At 36.5% G+C, this 13,343-nt stretch overlaps 1 protein-coding gene across 6 annotated transcripts in view; it reads right to left on the minus strand.

Moving 5' to 3' along the window:
- Orc3 (origin recognition complex subunit 3) overlaps positions 1 to 13,343 on the minus strand; it is a 50,834-nt gene that overhangs the window by 7,028 nt on the left and 30,463 nt on the right. For all 6 annotated transcript variants that reach the window (XM_042679517.1, XM_042679516.1, XM_042679513.1 and 3 more), the window contains 4 exons: positions 12,556 to 12,635; positions 5,741 to 5,871; positions 4,073 to 4,149; positions 3,017 to 3,117 (listed from right to left, as the gene is read on the minus strand). In XM_042679517.1, the coding sequence (XP_042535451.1) occupies positions 3,017 to 3,117; positions 4,073 to 4,149; positions 5,741 to 5,871; positions 12,556 to 12,635 (389 nt within the window). The remainder of the gene's footprint in view (positions 1 to 3,016; positions 3,118 to 4,072; positions 4,150 to 5,740; positions 5,872 to 12,555; positions 12,636 to 13,343) is intronic.

The raw sequence follows: 13,343 nt of genomic DNA on the forward strand, positions 1-13,343 counted from the left end.
TGGAGAAAACTGTTAAGCAATAATGTTTCAATTATTAAAAAGGTTGGCATAGCTAGGCTCTGGTGGCTCATGCCTATAAACCTAGCTATTTAGGAGGCTGAGATCTGAGGATTGCCTGTTGAGTTTCTCATTTCCAGTTAACCACAAAAACAAAAAATCCAGAAGTAGAGCTGTCTTGGTGGTAACAGTGCTAACCTTGAGCACAAAGCTCAGCGTCAGTGCCCAGTTCCTAAGTTTAAGTCCCACAACCAGCACACACATACACATACACACACACGCGTGCGTACACACACACACACACAATATTCCTGGCATAAGTTAGAATTCCTATTTTTCACCTATGGATTAAATAGCAAACCAATTTTAATAAACTTAGAGCTAAAAATGTGGCTTAGCAGTAGAGTGCTTGCCTAGCATGCATGAAGCCCTGGGTTTGATTCCTCAGTCCCATATATTCAGAAGTGGTGTTGTGGCTCAAACCCCAGGACTGGAAAATAAATACAAAGCTAAACTTAAAAAAGAAGACATCACAAAGTCACTTTGGATCTGTAATGAACTCAAGAGCTGGTCTGTCCCATAGCAATGACATCACCATTAGGTAGCCTGTAAGGCAGCAAACTGAACAAACTTTGGTACACACAACCGAAGGCTGGTAATAGGTCACCCACTGGATTTAAGTAGTTAATGCACATGCCTGCATAAAGATTCCTGGGACTTAATCCAGTTCTGAGCTTGAAGTGTGTTAGCCACACCAGACTATATAGCTCATTTCAGTCAGTGTAAGGAGAACAAAGAGCTACCTCAGCCCTGCCACCAGACATTCTTCCTCAAGAGTCTTTTTTCACCTCCTGGAGAGGAGACCACTTCCTATGAAAATCCCCTTATACACGCTCTAGTCTGAGATACTCAGTGGCTTGAAGATGAAAGGAAAGATATTAACATGCACATCACTCATCCTCTCCCTCCTCCCATATCAAGCTCTCCTCATCCCTTCACCCATTCTAATTCCAAATGCTGCTGAGTCCAATGGAGCAAAATCTACCTACAGTGTAAGGTTTTGATTTGACCCTCACTAAGGGAACATTCTGCTTTCATCTCAATTACTTAGCACTGAGCTAATTAAGCTGCTACTTCAGGAAATGTTTTCTGTGATGCTGGTGGCATCTTGGATGACATGGAATGCCTAATTTGTAAATTATGTGCCTAAATCCTAAATCTTCCTAAGCCCCCCTAAACCAACCTCACACAGTTACTCCCCTGGGGCTATTGTGGCTGCCATTTATAGCCCTGGAGCAAGGCTATGCGCTTAAGGGCCTTGGCTCAATCCTCAGTATTGGAGGGAAGGGGGACATTGGGTGAGACTTTATTGAAATCTTCATATGCAATGGAAGAATGGAAATCTCCCAAAACTAAAGTTATAGAAGATATAAACTACTGCTTCACATTTGTAGTCCTACCCTTTTAAAAATGTCTTTACAATTAATGTTTAAAAGATTCAGGCAAAATGCTACTTTTTTTTTCTTTCTATCTTCAGGTAAGTCTCTATCTAAGGCAAAACATCTGCCTTATTTTGTTCCCACTGGGCTACATTAATTGAATACGTACAAACTCAGTGCTGGGGCTTTTAGTGGCAGGGTGGAGAAATTTTTGACAAATGTTAGAGACTTAAGACAGTTGACACTAGCTATCATACCTCTCTCTAGGTTTTGTACTTCTTTAGCTTTCTTTTACTTCTGTCTCTTAGTTTTAATACGCTACAATCCTAAACTCTTCCCTCTCTGGAAAGACAATCTTAGTAAAGACAGTAAGCTTGAGATATGTGATTTCACATTTCATTCATGCTCAGCATTATTCAGTAACTGCTCTGAAGCCAGCCCTTAGGATAAAGATCATGAAAGGGGAATACTTGACACAGTTTCATAGCTCAGTTTGGGATGTGTAAGACCACAGAAGGCTGATATTTAGGTAAGTCTGTTAAATCTCATGGTAAAATAATTTCTAGTGACTGCAATGGGCATAACTTGTCAAGTCTCCTTGGGCAAGTTCTGAAAAATAATTCTTGACTAACAGTTCAGCTCAATATTGAAGATATCACTTCATTATGGCACATTTCTCTCTTATAACTTTGTCAGACTCTGTTGATCATTTTGTTTGGCATTTACATTTTTCAGCAACTAGGAAAGACCCTGCACTCACACTCTCCTGGAAAATAGAAATTTTCACTTTGAGGAAGGGAATGCTATTTGCCAAATTTTACTGTCCTCAATAAAACTAAGCTGTTATTTTTTTTTTCAGTACTTTCTTCCACCTGGTGCCTTGCATGCTGGAGGGTTTCAAATATCACTAAAAACAAACAAAACAGAATAAAACATGTTTCTACTTTTTTTCTTTTTCTGCATACTTCTTTTTGTAGCATGGTCCAAGTTTCCAAAAGGTAGCTTTGGATGGGTGATTTTACTGTTACATAAAGCAATTTACAATTCAGAATGATCTAGGTCCCAAGAATCCAGGACAGACTGAGAGATGCCTATATTTACTGAGGAGGTGGTTCAACAATGGATCTCATGCTGATAATGAGTTGTTCTGGTATTCTTTAGAAGTTCTTTATTCAGGACAAAATGGAGCAGCATGGCCAGTCTGCTTAGCCTGTTTTCTGGGCATGACCCAGATTCAATATTTACTTCTAGCAAAGACAGAACCATGACAAAGTGAGATACAAGCACTTTAACAAAGTAAATGGGGGGGGGGGGGGGGAGGGAGAAACACTTTATAATTCACTGTTTTTTCCTATGTGGCCTTATGAATTACGTTTAAATTTAATTTTTTAAGCTGACAGTATAACAGTAAACTAAGAAATTTGATTAGATGCCTTAAAGGAAAAGTTGAATAAAACTGATAAATCTAAGTTGAATGGAGAAATACAAAAGACTAGGAAAAAGTATCTTGGGTTGGTGATAGTTATTATACCAGTATTATTTGCAGAACCAGGACAATTACTAACACAAGACAGACTCACCTCACCAGACAGTCAATGAAGTTCACAACTTTTTCTCTGAGTATTTCAAACTTGGTTTGCTTCTTACTTGTTCTTCTTAATTCTTTCATTTCCAATAAGGACTATGGGTGAAAAGAATGTACTTTTTCTGGTGATTCTGAGAAAAAGTTTCCAAGGGAGCTATTACTAGGTAGAGGCAACTAATGTTCTTTCCATAGGCAGAATGTACTAAAAGCCAAGTCAAATGTGCCCTTTTTTCTTTTTTTAAACATCTGGCAAGGCTCTGAGGTGTTTTGCTTTAAGCAAATAAATTTTCAGGGAGAAAGGAAAAGTGCAGTTCATGTCACTTTTCAGTTATGTAGTAAAGAACTCCGTACTCAGAATCCATTTGTTCATTTAAGAAAAGGAATGAAACTGGATAAAAAAAGCAGGAGAAAATACAAGAGACTGAGGAAGGGGTGAAACATGAAGGGAGGATGAAAGAAGGGACCATCAATAGCCACTATACCTTTTGGAAATAGTAGCTGAAAAGATTTCACATTTTCTCTAGTAAAATATTTGTTATATCTACATAACTTGGCATTACGGTACCAGTACCAACAACATTCTTCATTTGACAATCAAGATCATGAGGTTAGAACTGAAAAGTAACATACTGTTATATGGCTCAGTTTCTACTCTATATATAAATGTGCACTAAAAATATCTAAGTATCTAAAATGAATGAGTTCCTCCTTTGAACCTCTTCAAATTTGACCTACCAGAAAAATAAATACTTAGGCTAACAATCTGGTTGGGGTGTTTTGCAACTATATTTGTTCCATTTTTCCGAATGTTTTACTCTGAGCCTATAAAAACAGCTTCCACCTGTCTACTACACATAGGGTGTATGCATGCAGAGCTGAGGCGGGCAGTAGGACAAACAGGATGTGAATTTGAAAGTGTGAATTCAAGGTCAATACGCCTACTAAATTGAAAGTGTTGTTCTGGGTTATGGCTTGAAAACAAAAATATCTTGGCATAGCTAATCTAGAGCACACATTGAAAAAATGACGTTGGAAGGAAATGAGACTTGACCTTCTGAAGATGATAGAGGTCTGTCTTCTGAAACCCCTTTGACTGTGACCCAGAAGCATCTTCTTCCTCTTTGGCATCTGTTTTCAATATACAACCAATATACAATAATTAAGATAAGTCCAAGTCAAGAGAACAAACACTATATGAAGCCAAATGAAGTAAAATGTGGCAAGGGATCAAGGTATCATCAGGTAAATAATTTGTTCAATGCAGAAGGTCAATTAATATTACTTAATTTATATGGTTCCATAAGTTCTTCAACAACCACCTACTAAATTTTAAGTGTATCATAACGAAAACTAATCCTCTGAAATCAACAACAAAAAGCATTAAAATATTAGTGTTGTTATAGCTCCTTTTAAAAAAATCATGCAAATGGTAAACTATTTTTCTTTATGTAGATTGTAAACAACACAATCCCTGACAAACTTTGTCTCTGCTTTTCAAATAACTATTTCTACAATACTACGTATTGGGAAATAGGTAGTGTATAAAAGTTGTGAAGTAATCTACTAAAACACAGTATAGCATGGTTCCTTAGCAAAATGAAGAGAAAACCGTAACTGGTAAAATGTACTACTGTGCTTTTGGAAAGCTGAGGCACTGATGCCCTCCTACAGTTCAGGGTATATCTTGGGGCCTGATACTCACAAAGTTTGGGCCAAATCTAAAATAGAAGATAAAGCTAGAGAATATATATCATTCTCAAAGAAAAAAATTCTTCTTCACTGTAGATAACTTGTCTCAAAAAGAGCATAATTTAAGGTCAATAAACCTACTAAATTCTTTATTCCATTTCACTAACATGTAGCAGTGCCTTAAAAATAATTCCAATCTGACATTCTGCCTTACTTAACCGTCCTCAATTTGTAATGTCAAATCAGGACTAAAAAACCAGACTGCAAAGCCATATATTTCTACTTCTCCAATACAGGAAGTGTAAATTACACTTATTAACAGTGTTTTGAAAATAGACACTACTCCAAGATAGCTTTTGCTTTCATTTGTCATATTCTTTATTCTTTATGCTGTTAAGCATTTTAATGTTCAATGTTCCCATTCCAAAAATATATATTTATTTAATGTTAGCATACCACAGAATTTGATCACTAGATGTTACCTGAACTGCAAATAAAATTATGAAAGTTTCTTTTTACAGCAATCATTAGAGACAAAATTTTGAGTCTAATTTTGTAAAATAATTACATTTACCTGCTATTCTCTCTTTTCCTTTCTGTTGCCTTTTGCTTAGATAAATCTAAAGAATTTCTGTCCATCTAATACTAGTCCTAGTGCTTGAACAAGGGCCTGAGTGCTGTCCTAAGCTCTTTTGCTGCAAGCTAGCACTTACCACTTGAACCACAACTCTACTTTTAACTTTTTGGTGATTAACTGGAGCTAAGAGTCTCATGGACTCTCTTGCCGAGGCTGGCTCTGAATCACAATTCCCAGATATCAGTTCTTGAGTAGGGAGGATTCTAGGCATGAGCTACTGGTGCCTGGCTATGATACTCTATTGTTTAAACCACATCTAGAATAGAAGCAGGCTGACTATTGGTGACTGATAAGGTGTGAAATTCTGAGGCTTAGTATACTGACCATGAACTATATTTTGGTTAATGGAGGAATGTCACTGTCAGTAGAACTGGTAGGATATTACATTTTTACCATCAAGGTTCTGAAACTCAGCCAGGAACTCTTCTATTTTCTTTACTGTGCTGCCAAGCTGCTTTTCAGAAGAATTAAAAACCTTGTAACATTTCTTTAGTATGTTCATCAGTTCATCCTTTGCCAACATTCTGGAAAAGAGTGACAGATGTAAAAGAACTAAAAAAATGAATACATTTAAAACATTTCCTACTTATTAAATATTTCTGGTCAGAGCAGATAGTATAAATTCCTCATTAGTAGTCCTCACTTTTCTTTGAAAAGATTTTCCTGAATATATATGACAGTGAGAGGTAGTCTTGAAGAGCTCTCTCTATCATAAAGCTTAAGCTTGGAAAATATTCAAAAATTTGGGCTCACAGCCTTGCTGTGAATTTACTATGTTAAAATGCAGAACAAGTTTACTAGATATCTCTGATCCTTGGTTTTCTTGTGTGTAAAATGAAAAAAGTCATAACTTACATTATGAGAGAGATTAGATGAAAGCTTAATAATTAAACAAGAAAGTATGACATGCTAAATGAATGCAGGTTTAAAAGTATCAAAAATAGAGCTAACACAATCATCTTTTTTTTGGTCAGTCATGGGGCTTAACTCTAGGCCTGGGCACTGTCCCTCAGCTCTTCAACTCAAGGTAAGTGCTCTACAACTTGAGCAACAGTGCCACTTCTGGTATTCTGGTGGTTTACTGGAGAGAAAGTCTCACAGACTTTCCTGCCTGGGCTGGCTCTGAACTATGATCCTCAGATCTCAGCCTCCTGAGTAACTAGGATTACAGGTGTGAGCCACTGAAGCCCAGCAATCATTTTTCTAAGCATTACCATTTGAACTATGCTTTACATCTTCTAAAGGCTTCATAAACATTACTCAGTAAATCAACTGAGTAAATTTACTCAGATAAACACTGTAGGCAATTCTGCTTGCTAGCAGAATATATAGCACAGGCAGAGTGATTAATTCATTCAAGGTCACAGAATCACCTCTGATAAAAACTAGTTTTGATGAGATGCAAAAGGCTAATTATAATCAGTTTAAGAGAATGGGAGAGAGAAAGAGAGCATTTTCCAATTTTGGTTCACTGCAACTGGCATTCCGCTTTAAAAGAACTTAAAAAAGAAAATACCAAATTCAAAGGTTTAAAAGCCACTTTATAACATTAAAGAAAAGGGCAAAAAGGTGATTAAATAGTTCACACTAGTGCCACAGAAGAACACTAAAGGGCATTTAACTAACTTGATTGAGAAATGATTATATCACTATAGATCAAAAAAGAACTTTGACAATATATTAAAAGGTTTGTACTTTCTATCATTTGCAACCCCCTCCCTCCCCCACAAACCAACAACAAAACAGTTTCCTTGTGAAACAGAAACATAGGATCATCACTAAAAACAATCATCCTGCAGGGCAAAGAAATGTTCTGCTTCTTCATGCAGAGAGCCCATCATTTCTCATTAGTACTAATTATATAAAAGTCAGATTAAGAGGAATAGAAAAATTGGGCTAATTCAAAGATATTTTGAATAAATCCTCATGTTCCAAACAGACAATTCCATTATAAGACAGCTTTGAAAAATATTTAAAACCCAGGATTACAAATGTATTAATGTTAATGAAGACCAGAAATTAAGAAAATAAAATGTCACTAAAAGCAATTTATTCAGAGATCTTTTTAAAAGACTAACACAACAAAGTAAATATAGCTACAGCTATCTATATATGTATGACTTGTAACTATGAAAACCAAAGAATGTGTAGCTTCCTTTAAACCTTAATTTCTGATATCAGATGCCACTTAACAACCTCACAAATGGAGGTTAACTGCAAACTGGTGGTACCTTAGCATTCAAGAGCTCACTACATTTTTTAAAAATTGCTTTTACTACTCTATTGTAGCTACCTATCTATTGATCTGCTTGAATCACTCACTTGATCACAATTTATGTTGGTAAGAACCAGAAATATATTTGTCATCAGATCATTAGCTCAAATGAAACACTGAAGAAAATATTTTTCCATGAAGAGAGTTAAGTCATGCAATAATAAAGAATTATATTATATCAGGCCTCAGTGAAGAAAAGATGCTAAGGTGAATGGGTCTCAAACCTATTCACCCAGGAGACAATCTGGATAAAAAATTAAAACCAAATAAACAGAAATGAGGATAATTCCATTCAGCTAAAGTAATTCCTTCAGCTATCAATGAACTTCAGGGTTTGAGTTTCCACAGCAAACTTAGAAGGTCACTTGGGATAAGTGGACTAAACGCCATTGCTTCCTTCATTTTTCTGCACTTGTGCTGAGATGACTAAGATCAGGGTTAAGACAGTGTGGCTGAGTCCACAGCAGCTCTTTCTCCTGGCTCATTTTATAATTGTGGGTGTGTTCTTAACATGGTCTATTTGCCCAAATACCATTTCCTCTTGCTATTAACTCTCAAACAATGGATCTAGGGTGGAAAATGTGGAAAGTACTGTTCTATAAACTTGAAAAAAAATATTGGTGTTTCTGGCTTTGGTTTCCTTATTTGAAAGAAAATGATAGACCCGAAGATGAATCATTATCAGCTAATAAGGACAGGGAGCAAAGCAAATTCTCCTAGGAACAACAAAGTTTTCGTTGCCCCCAAGCCAAGAAAAAACTGCTATTACTATCAGAGTACAGTATGCTTTAGGTTCAGTTGATCCATCATGTTTCTGTAAACTGAGGGCTCTGCTTTATATCAATGCTTGAAACTTTATCATGTAAGGGCTGGGGGCACTGGCTCATGCCTATAATCACAACTACTTGGGGGGTGAAAATTGGGATGATCGTGGTTTGAGGTAAGGACAACCCTAGCAAAAAACTAAGTAAGACTATCTCAAATAAGGTGGTAGGTAATCCAAGTTATGCCAGAAGTATAGGTAGAAGGATCATGGGCCAAGGGTAGCCTCAGGCAAAAAACAAGATGTTAAGTTACCTTTATTGCTTTAAGTTACCTTTATTGCTTTATAACTAAAGCAATAAAGGGCTGGCGATGTGGTTCAAGTAGAATGCCAGCCTAGTAAGCAAAACAAACAGAAGCATTTATCACTTATGCAAGGTTCTATGAATTTTAGAAGTCTGAAAGATTCTGGGCATATGTTTAATTCGTACATAGGGATTCTAGTAACAACATTTTCCTCTTTGAAGTCTTTCAAGCTGATGAGGAAAGGTAATGTATTTACCTAGCTCCCTGTTGGGTTACCATCCTTTTTTTATTACTATTTATTCCCACGTGATTTTTGTCTTAAATAGTTCCTCACATAACAATTCAAGACTGATGAACAATGACTTACTTCCTATCTTATACAAACATATGCTCTCCATGGTGCAAGAACTCAGTAAGGAAAGGTTCTAGAAGACTTAAGCAAATCAATACACTGTGATACATATCACAATACACGCGTGCATATTCCCCCAATATTAATGTACATTATGTACATTTTATGGATATTAAATTCTTTTCTACTCATGTATTTCCCAATATGATTACAAATTCCTCATAAACAATTATTGTTTTGAGACAGGATCTCCCTATATTGTCTGGGCTGGCCTCTAACTTCTGGTCTCAAGGGATCACTTATCTCAGCCTCCTGAGTAGCTGGACTACATGTATGTGCTACTATGCCATGCCTGGCTCCTCATAAATACTTTTTAATGAATATGAAATAGTTTATCAAGCAGACCAATGGCCATTTCAACATAGCAGTTGCTAGACAGAAATTTTTTCATGAGACTTTACTACCTTGGTTAGTTTTTTGTTAAAACAGGATCTTGTCATGTAGCTCAGGCTGGCCTTGAACTTACTGTCTGGTCCAGGATATCCTGAAACTCTTGATTCTCATGCCTCTTGAGTGCTGCTGGGATTACAGGTATACGCCATCATACCTCGCAGTTTAATTTTTACAAAAACAATCAAATGGAAAATTTGATTAAGATCTTTTTTAGTGCCAATAGTAAGGCCTGAACTCAAGGCCTTAGAGCTGTCCTTTTGCTTTCACTCAAGGCAGGCACTCCAGAAACCACTTGAACCAAAGCTTCACTTCTAGCTTTCTGGTGGTTAACTGGAAGTAAGAATCTCATGGACTTTTTTTTTGTTTCTTATAGAACATTAGCATATTTTCTTTCCAAAGGAACATTTAACAATGAATTGACTTGAAGTTCAAAGATGAAATAAGGATGCCTGGTTTCCTTAATCCAGACAACTCCTATTGAGAACACCTCAACTGAAAAGGGTCCCTGGCTATTTGTGCACATGGAATGTGAGCAAAGGAGGAAAGGTGGGTATGTAAAGCTCAGACTGTACCTGTCCTAGCTAGAACAGCTGCTATATCTCATCTGCAGTGCTTCTACCATTTCTGTTTTTAAATGGCCTATGTTTCTGATTCAGCTTTCAAAAACGATGGAAATTTCACTTATTTGGTTCTTGTCAGCATTGGGGCTTGAACTCAGGGCCTCAAATTCACTTGGCTTAGTATGTTCACAGCTGGTGTTCTACCAGCTTTCTATTTTTTGTTTCTGCTTTGTTCAGATCTCTAAACCCATATATCTCTCAAAAAACAGTTGATGGTACAATCAGACCCACATTGGGATTTTGTTTCCATCTGGGCATGGTCGCACATGAGTATATTCTAGCACTTGGGAGGCTGAAGCAGGAGATCCCAAGCTTGAGATCAGCCTGTGCTATATGCAAGAAAATAAAAATTGAAGTGAAATAACAAAATAAAAAGTAAATTAATACCAAGCCAAACAAAAACAAACAAACAAAACAAAAACCCCAACAAGCCTTCTTGGTTTCATACATAGCTAAAGTGATTTCAGGTAAGTCATATAATCACTAGGATAAGGAGGTGAAATCTGAGTATCTGTCCTCCTGAGATGCTAGGATTAAGGAATGGTGCCCAGTTGGAACAAACATTCTTTTTTTTTTTTTTTTTCTTTTTTTGTGCCTGTCCTGGGGCTTGAATTCAGGTGATGTCCCTGAGTTTTTATGCTCAAGGCTAGTACTCTACCTTCTAAGCCACACAGCTGCACTCCAGCTTTTTGATGATTAACTGGAGATGAGAGTCTCATGTACTTTACTGTTTGGAGTGGCATTGAACTGTGATCCTCAGATTTTTGCTTCCTAAGTAGCTAGGATTACAGGTGTGAACCCCTGGTGCCCACCTGGAATGTGCATTCTTGATCAGTGATTAATAACTCACAACTGACAGGCCAAAGAAGTTCAGAAAGAAAGAAACAAGTTCCTCCTTGACAAAGAATCTATGAATTTGGGAACAGCAACTGGAGAAAGAAGATAATCATTAATCATGAAATTAAAACCAAAAACTTTGTAAGAATTACTGGATACTTAAGACATGGGTGTTTACTTGAATAGAAAAAAAGTTCCAGAAATATTGCAGTTCAAGTTTATAAATTCACAGACACAGTTTATTAGGATTAAGAAAAAAATAAAATACTGCCTTTTAGTGGCAATGGAATTTCCTTGGAAAATTATTTTTCCAGAGAACATCAAATTAATTTGCACCTAACTGTGGATCATTTATATCTGCATTATTAAGTTTCTGGACTCAACATGCTTTTAGTGTGAATCTGCCTCCTACTATGTCCATCTGTTCTTTTCTTGTGGGCCCAGAGAAAACTAGAACTTAAAAAAAAAAAATCTACTTTCTAGAATTCTTTATTGTATGTTCATGTAAACATTTATATAATATAGTATGTAGTACCTAGCTCACATCTATTTGATTTATCTCTTTAGCTAGGTGGTCATTATTTTAATTATTTTAATGACTAAGAGGTCACAATATATAGCTGGATGTGATGGTGACTTCCTATCTGTAAGCCCAGTATTTGGGAGCTTGAGACAGAAAGATTGCGATTTGAGGTTCAGCATGGACTACATAGTGAGACACTGTCTCAAACAACCAAACTAAACTAAACCAACAGCAATAAAATAGAAAGTAAAGCCAAGAATATAAATGATTCTAACTTCCTAAGGTGTATTTGTAGGGATAAGTGCTCTTTGATGTTTAGTAACACTAAGATATTCATTTATGTATTAGTTAAGTAATTTCTGAATTATCCAATGCTAATGTGCATAGAGGCAGATTAGGAGGAAGAAAGTATGTAGGTCACTGTCTCCTCATGTTGCTTCTAATCAAGTAATGACCACCTTCAATGACAATTCATGTTTCTCTATTCTCTGAAAATTGAATAGGTGCCAGTAGTAAGCAGTTTCTTGGCTACAATGTTAAGCTGATTAGATTCAAATAATCTATATCTACATTCTCCTCATACAGTGTCAATATTTAAACAACCATAGGTTTTTCTTTTTTTTTATTTTTTATTTTACTTTTTGGGTCCGGTCGAGGTGCCTAAACTCTGGACCTGGGCGCTGTCCCTCAGCTCTTCAGCTCAAGGCTAACGCTCTACCACTTGCGCCACAGCACCACTTCCGGCTTTTTTCTTTTTGCTTATGTGGTGCTGAGGAATCGAATCCAGGGCCTCATGCATGCAAGGCAAGCGCTCTACCACTGAGCCACCTTCCCAGCCCCAACCATAGGTTTTTTTAAAAAACTATTAATTCCAAAAACAAGATAGTACCATTAACGAAATGTATGGTTGTTACCTTAAAAACACCATAAGCTACAAGCATAAATTCAAGATATATATACATCTTCCTAGACACAATATGACTACTTATGAAACTTTTTGGCAGGCAGAGTCTGGAGGGAGGTGTTATTTACAGGCAGTCTTGGAGCACACAAAAAAGGAAACATAAAATGAAGAAGTACCTCAGCAACTGCAAGGCAGATCCATACTCTTCTGAATCCCATATGTTCTTTTCTAAACATGCACAGTACAACTCTCTAATCTGCAAGTGAACAACATAAGAACCAAAAATCATACACTAAGTTTATACACAAGACACACAAAATAAAAACCGTAGTCTTTAAATGACAACAGACATCGTGGTATTTATAACAAAAGTGAGTATAAAAATATAACCTGCAAAAAAGTAAAATGAAATTATATCAGGACTAGCTGATATTGCAAGTCATTTTGCGATAGGAAAATGATAAGGGAAAAAATGCTTGTTGAAGGTTCAATGGCAGAGATTACCTCATGAACAACTCATTCTAAAATTCTTGAATATGTTCTCCAAAATTCTGACTTAAGAACCTGAGAATTAGAATTCCTTTCATCTGTTCTTCAGATGGCTGTTGAGTTTAGGGTAAAACACACAGATCAGCTAAGCAGTTTTGCTAGGAGCAGAAAGTAATGTGTTTTATTCAGTGCAAGGTTAAGCATTAAGCATTGTCAAACAGATTCCATTTTCTAGTTCACTCCAAGTGGAGAACTAGTTCTCTCTCTATATAGGTGGAAAAGAAGCGTTAAACAAGGAAGGCTTACACCCTGTAGTATAAATACAATGCAGGAAAAAGAATTCCACTGGGATGCATGTGACTGTTTCTAGAAGAAAAAAATCATGTTCCAATTACCAGTAATTTGTACAGCTGGAATGGATTGTGTTCTGATTTATAAGATCTGGATCCACTTTAAGTTCTGATGCCTGAAAGCT

Source organism: Dipodomys spectabilis, unplaced genomic scaffold (genome assembly GCF_019054845.1).
Source record: "Dipodomys spectabilis isolate Male_0828 unplaced genomic scaffold, ASM1905484v1 ptg000053l, whole genome shotgun sequence".
Classification (NCBI taxonomy): domain Eukaryota; kingdom Metazoa; phylum Chordata; class Mammalia; order Rodentia; family Heteromyidae; genus Dipodomys; species Dipodomys spectabilis.